The 9199-nt window shown below is 39.3% G+C and overlaps 1 protein-coding gene across 1 annotated transcript; it reads right to left on the reverse strand.

Moving 5' to 3' along the window:
• Positions 1–6443: 6443 nt before the first annotated feature.
• Positions 6444–7692, reverse strand: LOC129779941 (H/ACA ribonucleoprotein complex subunit 1). The gene is made up of 2 exons (XM_055787731.1): positions 7501–7692; positions 6444–7162 (listed from the first exon to the last, which is right to left on the reverse strand). Exon 2 carries the CDS (start codon positions 7127–7129, stop codon positions 6506–6508), a length of 624 nt encoding a protein of 207 aa, XP_055643706.1. The 5' UTR covers positions 7130–7162; positions 7501–7692; the 3' UTR covers positions 6444–6505.
• Positions 7693–9199: the final 1507 nt, after the last annotated feature.

The following is a 9199-nucleotide window of genomic DNA, read 5'->3' on the forward strand; positions in this document are numbered from 1 at the left end:
TATTCATGTTATTTTTTTGTTGAACATATCACAGCCTTGTCTATATTCTTGAAAAAGTTATTGATATGAAACATGTGATTTGACTAGTCAGCACACAAAAGTCGTATGAAATTTAAAATGCATTACTAACGAACAGAAGTTTACAAAAGGTTCGAATATTTACATTTGGTCGGACGCCATCACTTCGAGGGCTATATGGGAATTTTAAATATCTAACAGATTATTCACACCAGTCTTCCGTGTTTCACATTAAACACTGGGTACGAGACGAACAATGTTCTCCCTTTTTTCGCAGTTTTATGTTTGCAGACAAACATTATTTTTTCGTACCCGTTGTTTAAAAATGTGACATGTTTGTTTCACATTATGTTCAATTTCTCTCGTATTTTCATCCCAAGCAACAGTAGTGTGTAGAGTAAAAGAAGCGAATTGGACCCGCTGTGGTTCCCCAGACTTCAATTGGCAACATGCTCGGAGAAAAAAAAATCATAGAAAGCTGCTTTCTATTCAGAGAATGTTTTCTTTTCACGGGAAATAGCTATGGATGATTTCATCAGACTTACAAAATGTGCATGGATCCATAGCCTCTGAGTTCATGTAATTTTTTTAATACGAACAAAATTTCTAGTTAGTTTCTGTGAAAAAAAACTCCACAAAGAAATGTTTTAGGAGGAATTATTTTTCCCGTGCATGAATAGAAACGATACGAAAGCAATTCTGAGCAATTCCACGTCAAATCGACCAAAAAACTGCAATTTTTTATCCGGCCCTTTCTGACTTTTTTTTTAAGCTTGGTACTCGTGATGGAAGCTAAAAAAATCACAATTTTCATTATCATATGACTAATTAAAATTATGATTGATTTTTTTAAAGGGCGTATTCAAAATCACTGATCTTTGTTTAAAAAAAAACTTAGGTTAAAATCCAGATATCTGATTAAAATACACCCAGGTTTTTTTTACGCGGGGGATACGTACCTCGTAAGAAAAACCGCGTTAATTGGAAAATCCGCGTAAAAAAACCAGGTCACCTAAAATCTACGTAAGCATCGTGATAGAATGCGGCACTAATTTCCGTCATAAACGCTATGTCCCGTCGCAAGCACTGATTACCGTCATATGCTCTGACGGAGCATGAAGACGAAATGTGAGCGGAGTGATAGAGGAAAAACCGCGTTAATTGGAAAATCCGCGTAAAAAAACTTTGGTGTATCATGGGAAATCAACGAACTGTTAATAAAAACTAACGCTGTCAAAAATCTTACTCAAAAATTGAATTAAATATTAAAAAATTTTATATCTTAAAACATCCCCTTCGATATTTTTCAGTATATTGTTATTATTTTTTTCTTTGTTTTTAAGAGGCTTTAAACTTTCCAGTTCATTCGCCTCTAAATATATATTGTTATTGCAAAACACGGATTTCCTCACGAATGAGGTCATCTGCTGTTGCTAGATGATTCCTTTGTGATTTGTACACTCTACTGCCGATGCACGTGCAGTACCACTGTTGGACCGTCCAGAGCTAAGTAGACGGAAAGACGTTCACGAATCGCTGCCCGTAAAAACCCCTTCCCGTTGTATCGTCCGGTGAGCTCCCCGTTACCCAACACCTAAAATCCATGTTAGAATTGTGATAAGGTGCGGCACTAATTTCCTTCATAAGCGCTAAGCTCCGTTACAAGCACTAATTACCGTAATATGCTCTGAGGGAGTATAAGAAAGAAATGTGAGCTGAGGGAGATATGTGATATTGCACTGTTAATTAATTGGGAAATCCGCGTAAAAAACTGCGATAATTGGAGAATCCGCAAAAAAAATCCTCGTAAAAAAACCGCGCAAACAAGACTGGGTGTATTATAAATACTACAACAAAATGTAAACATAGAACTTCATATCCAGGGATGTCAGATGTCAGTTTGTTTCAAAAATACAGGGTGCGGCAGCATAACTTCCTTTTTTCAAAACTCAGTAAAAACTATTGGCGATCTAACGCAAAACGTAAACGATCGGTGAGACATCTGGATTTTGTTTTTGAACTAAGAAAATGATGCTAATGTAACCTAAAACTCAAAAAACAAATCACGTTTATATCACTTCCGGGCTTTTCAAGGTAGTTCTCACATGCAGGAATCGTGAATTTTTCTACTTGTGTTTGATTGTGCTCTCGAATTTCGTACTTTAATTCTACCATTGCCAACATTTTTATAGTTTTCACTACTGAAAGAGGTAAATAAATAACATGTTATATATAAAATTGCGCAGAATTAAATTTCTTACAAACTCATCGCAATCAAATATTCTTTTATGATTATAACAATGTAATTTGTGGAAAGAACTACAAACCTTTCATAAGCTCACATGGCAAAATTTAAAACCATCATCACTTTCACCGCAGCGCCGCCTAGGTGTAGATTTGTACGTTAGATCGCCAATTGTATGCATCGGAAAATATTTATTTATTTTTTATAATGTAGGTACATGTTTAAAGTTTTTATTTACATTGTTTTGATGATCAAATCTGTTAGGTGACGTCCCCCATTCTCCATACATTGCGTAAACCGATTTCCGGCGTTTGTCATGACTCTTGTTAGCATAGCAGGTGTTATGTTGGCAATTTCTTCTTGGATGTTGGTCTTCAAATCTTGTAGGGTTCTTGGACGGTTCACATAAACACGGGATTTCAAAAAACCCCATAGAAAAAAAATCACAAGGGAACAGATCGGGAGAGCGTGCCGGCCATTCCAAATCGCCTCTAATTGAGATAAGGCGCTCTGGAAATCCAAATTTTCCAAGGGCAGATGCGTGTTTGCGCGCAGAACGCCGTGGCGATCGCAACATTGACGCTCTCACTGCTTCAATGTTCTCAGGTGATCTAACGGGCCGAGGGACTCCAGTTCTTCCTTTTGTCGCACTTGCAGTTTGTCTGAATGTAGTGACCCATGTAACAATTGATTTGGGGTCTGGGACGGGAGCCAACGTGACTAAATTAAAGCGATTCCGAAATGCATGCTGTGTTGCAATAACCGAACATCCGTTTGAAAAGTAAACCTCAACGACAAAGACACGCTCCTCACTATTCCAACACATGATGGCGACTGAACCGTGTCGGAACAAAACTTTACAGTATCCCCTCTTGAACGAGACCACTAGCGCTCCGCTATGACATCAACTAACTGAGTGGCGCGCATTTTAAAAAAGGAAGTTATGCTGCCGCACCCTGTATTAACACGGTACGGTCTTCACAATTGTTTGCGCACCGAACGTCGTACGCCGCTTTACCAATTCGATACCGAATGTACCGACCCGAAATATGTGCCGTTTTTGACTGTGAAAGCGAAAAGAATTGCAACTTAGAACCACCGTTTTCGGATGTAATCCTGGAAATTAGCGAAGCGAAATAAAACTACCGTGTTTACTCTGAATTAGTGATGAAACGGGTAGTGGTTTGGCCTGATAAGGGATATCCGGTCAACTTCGAGGCCGAATAGTAGCCGGATATCCGACGGCCGACGTAGCGGACGTAAACAGACGGACAAAAAATCAAAATAATCTTACAAAAATATCTTGAGACGAATCTTCTGAGAATAACAGCTCATTGCCGTCTTCAACGAAACGAAAGTGATTTTTTCCAAAAATATATATTTTTATTAAGACTCATATGGCGTCAGCCTGACAGGGCCGGGAGTTCATTATTTCGACAATGTTTGCCTTACAACTATGTTAGTAATATGTAACCGATTACTCGCGGTTGGCTCGAGGTTAGTATTACAAGTGTTCTCATAATTGGATGCTACAGTCTCTACGTGCGCCCGACACAGGATACTTCCTATTGGGATGCAGCTGACCATTAATTAGCAACGCCCCCCTAGTCTGTACCCCATATCTAGCGTGGTGCGTTTTCTCGACTCGAGGAATCCAGGATAGAATGGTCACTAGCCGGCAGAATCATCATGTAGAGTTGTCATGAGCGGTACAATCCTCAGCTGTTGGTGAATGATCACTGGGCTGCACAACCTTTGGCCCGTGTATCTGTAAAGAGTATGTATTGCCGCGACTAAGTAAAAGTTTATCATCGGATAGGAGTGATAAGACACAGGGATACAACGGAGGAAACATCATTAAACGTTGACATCGGCGTTTCTGAAGAACAGGTATAGAATGTTGCAGAAGATCAGGATCACGGCTACCTAGGACATCCCGGACGGTGATATCCGATTGTCTGCCTTTGCCCTCAATGCTCTGGTGAGCTGAGAGCGGGCAGCATTGAACCGGATACACGATCAGACAACATGCTCGATGTCGTAGTAGCCATCGCCACTATCACAAAGATTGTTTACTGCGAGCCCAATGCGATAGAGATGCGTGCTTAGGTTGTAGTGATTGGTCATAAGCCGAGATATCACGCGGATGAAATCACGACTTACATTCAATCCCTTAAACCATGCACTCGTTGAGACCTCAGGGATAATCGTGTGTAACCAACGACCGAACTCATCTTCACTCCACATGCGCTGCCAACTTACGAGTGTGTGCTGATGAGGAATGTGGAAAAATTCATCATAAGCAATTTGCCTTTCAAAAAGTGTGCCTTCTGAAGCGCCCACCTTAGCTAGCGAGTCCGCTTTCTCATTCCCCGGAATCTAACAATGAGAGGGAACCCATGCTAAGGTAATCTTAAATAATTTTTCGATCAATACACTCAGTAGATGTCTTATTCTTGTTAGGAAATAAGATGAGCGTTTATCAACTTTTCCTTTTCCAATTATGTTTTGCAAATTCAACAAACTTATATTTGCATAGCAATGGTTGCCACGAGCGACGATCATGGCAACGAGTTGTTTGTATGCTTCGATACACTTAGGTTTTGTTCTCACTGCAACGGGGCGTCAGCGTGGCTTGGGCGGGACATGTGACGTTTACGATTAATCGTGTGTGTTTTTACGGATGTGTTCGCACCAGGCTGACGTGTCCTGAGCGTGGTTTTGGCGTGTTGCTGGCTTGCAAACGAAAACACCTCACGCCGGCGATATTTGTACTTTTCCGCTTCTCGCTTGCATATGTTTGTTTGTAGTAGTGAAATAATTTTAAATTATTGGATTTTTTAAATTTTTTACGTTATTTACCGTCTGAGTTTTGACCCGGATACGCTTAACGATGTTGAAATATTTAGAAATTAATCATTTTTTTTCATTCTTTCATTTAAAATCACACATTGACAATTTTTATAAAACACGCCGAAGACACGGTGCAATGTGAGTGAATTAAAATATCGTGGCGAGAGGTGAACAGGATTCAACTTCTGAGAAATTTTTGATAAAACAATGTTCCTACTGATTTTCTTTTTTAAGTAATGCGTTTCAATCATCGTATCTAGATGAGAAAGAAGTGATCAATTTTAGAAATGCTTTTTTTTCTCAAAATAAAAACATGTCCTCACATCTGACATCACTGATCATACCGAGAAAAAGTGACAGAAGTCTTTCCAGTCTACCAAACAAAACATTTCAATGAAACTTGTGTACTGGAATAGGGTATTTTGCGCGTCTCGACAGTGACTGAAGCCGAGACGAGACGAAAAGAATTGCTCGTCTCGTTTTCTGGAATAGGGCCCATAAGATCCATGCAATAGGATGATTTTGCACTTCGCCTTCGGTTTGAAATCTGTTCAAAACTGCAAATTGCTAATAAAATGGATTGATTGCTAAGAGCTTTCATTTCTTTTCGACAGTTTACTTTTTGGAAATTCATTGACTGACCGCATCGGTGAACCAAGACTACTCAAGCCTATTACCAAAGCCCTCCAAATATCAGCATAACGCTCCTAGGTGTCTCCAGTTGGCCACACGCTCTCTCAAATTTAAAGATAAATTGAGTATATTTATATAAACTGTACCATTACTATCAATTCTTTACCATCAAAAACGATCTCACTTCAATTATGGTTTGTTTTTTGCGCTGTCGACACCTTAACACATTGCGGACCGCTCACGAGATTTCTCGTGTTTCGCGTTCTGTCTGTTACGGATAGATCACGAATTAACCGTGTTTTCTACACTTGAAGGTTAAATAATCCTTGGTTTGTCAAGAATCTATCAAGGCCTACCGATGGCTCGCCTTCGTCTCATTCAAATCGAAGGAAACTATCTCATTTGTGGAATCCGAACAAATGAAGCGTTCAAAACGTGCGGTCCTTAACGTGTTGAGACATATCGACGATTGTCACCAAGAAATCCCAGTTCATGTGGCAATCGTCACCTAGATTAACAGTTGGAATACGGTGAAAGTTTATGCAAGTGATATTTCTCACGACAAGCACCTGGTAGAATCGCGTGACATAAGTGACAATTGTCATCTCAACCTCACACGCCACGCAGAATCAGGCAGATTGATTAAATTTAAAACAACTTTGTTACTTAAAAATATCTTATAAAATATGGGCTTTATTAAACATCATTATTGTTCCTAAATATTTTCTTTTGAGAAAAAAAAAATTGATGGTAGAACTACCATCGTTTCGCACCACCGCCTCCTCGGTTTCCTCTAAAACCACCACCACCTCCTCGTCCTGGTCCACCTCTGAATCCACCACCACCTCCACCACCTCCTGGGCCACCACGACCGCCACGGAAACCACCGCCTCCACGACCACCTCGCCCACCACCACCGCGGCCGCCGCCCGGTTTGCCGACACGTCCCGCCGGTTTCCTAGTATTGCCAGGGAGGAATCTCGCCAGTGGCAGCAGCTTCGAGGAGTCGATAAAAAGCTTTTGTTTTGGTTGGAATCCATCGGCCTTCATGTTATCCATCAGTTTGATCGACACATAAAAATCCCGCAGATGACCGAATATCTCATCCACTTTACCGATCTGCTTCTCACCCTCGATGTAAATCGGAGCGTTGAAAAAGGGCACATTCTCAACCTCAACCTTCGCCACGAGATCCTCCTGGCAGGGGTAATCGTAATAGCCAAGGGGTATGATATTTTTGGGACCCTCGTCTCGATTGCCAAAGCCACGGTTGTTGCCGAAGCCTCCGCGGCCGCCACCCCGACCTCCACCTCCTCCTCTTCCACCGCGTCCCCCGCGAAAGCCTCCGCCGCCTCGACCACCACCACCTCGGAAGCTCATAGTGGATGGAGTATTCAGTTGATAATGTCGAGACTGAAAATGTATTTGAAAAAAAAGTTGATATCTCAGAATGGCTGTTGACGGAAAACACATTCACTACGGTACGACCTTAGACTGTAAACATTGTTTGAGGTTATGAGGCTGAGCGGTATTAGTGTTTCATCTATTAAATTTTAGTTTATATGAAGAAAATTGTTCAAAAAATTATGTTGTTATACATTAAAGCGTATAACAATACAAATTTTTTGAACAACCTTCTTTCTAAAATATTATTATTATTTTTGAAATATCGAGTATGAATTCAAGGATGAACAATGCGATTGTGACTAGTTCACACACAGGAATTCAATTGAAGTAGGCAAAATACTCACAATATTTATATTTTTAATGTATATTTGTATGTCCCTGGATAATTCTTATAACTATGTCAACACAATTCACTGGAAGTAACACAAATATTTCGAGTAATTCAGCAAACTTCACAGAAGAACTCTTGTCGAAGCTGAGCACATGTTGACAACGCACACTTCTAACTACAAATATTATCGAATACGGGTACGCGATTATTTGACAGTTCCCTAGTGTTGTGACAGTCGTATTGTCTAGGGGTGATTCGAACAGGGGTACGACTAAAACGTCAAATCCCTCATATTGCCAGTGTACCCAATATTGCTGCGGTTTACTGACATTTTGGTTCAATCAATTACTGTTGTTTACAACTCGGTCCGGTTATATAGTCGAATAGTGGCTAACTTTAAACTCCATGTTAAATGTGAACACCTCCATGTGAAACCGAAATATGAAAATCGCTCATGCAGTTAGCATAAAGCAGCGCATTTTTCGATTTCAATCCTCGTAAATGATATGTTGATAAACAAATGACGCCATATTGATTTTGATTTTGGGTAGCCTATATTCAATTGATGTCTAACCCCTGGATTCGAAAACGAGAGTGTACACCCAGAAAAATGATTACTAAAAGTAGCTATCAAATCTATGGTAATGCAAACATAGGTAGAATGTTTATTAGGGTGCCAATGAAAATGTTTCCTTTGATTTCCTTGAAATTTTTAAATTACCGAAATGTACCGAAATGTATCATGGCGACCGCGATTCACGATCTTGCATCACCGTGATAGTTTACATATACGTCATGGCGGCCGTGTTTCACGATCCTGCACCACCGTGATAGTTTACGGCCTAATCGAGAACTTTTGTAAAATTTTGTAAAAACCAATAGAAATTCTTGAAATGATGAAAAATGAATGACTGAAAAATAAATCCATTAATTCACTTAATTATAGGAGAAATAGTAGTCGATTCTGATGATAGACCGAGTGTTGTGAAAGCATGGACATGGATGAGTTTAGTAGTTTATTTCCTATTTTTTTAAGATGGTTTTCGCTATATATTTTGAAGAGATAAAACGACTTAGAATTAAAGCACACACCTCGAAAGCACAGTTTGTATCAGCGAGCATTTAGCTTTTTCGATTACCAAAATGCCACTAGATGCATATAATATGAAATAACATATAATTTCATGGCAATGGCCTAATGAGGCTTGAATGAATTGTTTTTCTTTTGCAGACAAATATATATATATATATATATACAACCTTGGAAGCGATACAATTTGTGAATCGCGACTTTCGAAAGCGGCCGATACGACGGTTAAGGCCAAATAATAATAATAATAACAATTGTGACCAGCAGCAGCAGCATTTTGTAAAAACCGCGTTACGCGCTTGCACCAAAATATATACCATAATGTAGGATAAACAAATTTTCAAGCGCGCTCGTTTGTTTAATTGAATCGAGGCTCATGGCTAGCGCCCCCTCGCATACAATTGTAACAACGACGTAGCTTATTGATTGACAAATTTAATTCTTAATTTGATTATTCTAATTAGAAAATTATTTTTTTCACATTATTAAATTCCTTATCCAATTAATACGGATATTAAATCAATATTAAATGAAAAAATAAATCAATATTGAATGAAAAATAGGAATCAGTACAATAACTTTTTATTTTATTAGTACGAGAAATAAATTACCGAAGAAAGTA

The sequence above is a fragment of the Toxorhynchites rutilus genome, chromosome 3 (assembly GCF_029784135.1).
Source record: "Toxorhynchites rutilus septentrionalis strain SRP chromosome 3, ASM2978413v1, whole genome shotgun sequence".
NCBI classification, from domain to species: domain Eukaryota; kingdom Metazoa; phylum Arthropoda; class Insecta; order Diptera; family Culicidae; genus Toxorhynchites; species Toxorhynchites rutilus.

What these genes read in the sequence shown, in the direction of transcription:
- LOC129779941 (XM_055787731.1), bottom strand. Translation starts at nt 7,129, where the DNA reads ATGAGCTTCCGAGGTGGTGGTGGTCGAGGCGGCGGAGGCTTTCGCGGG.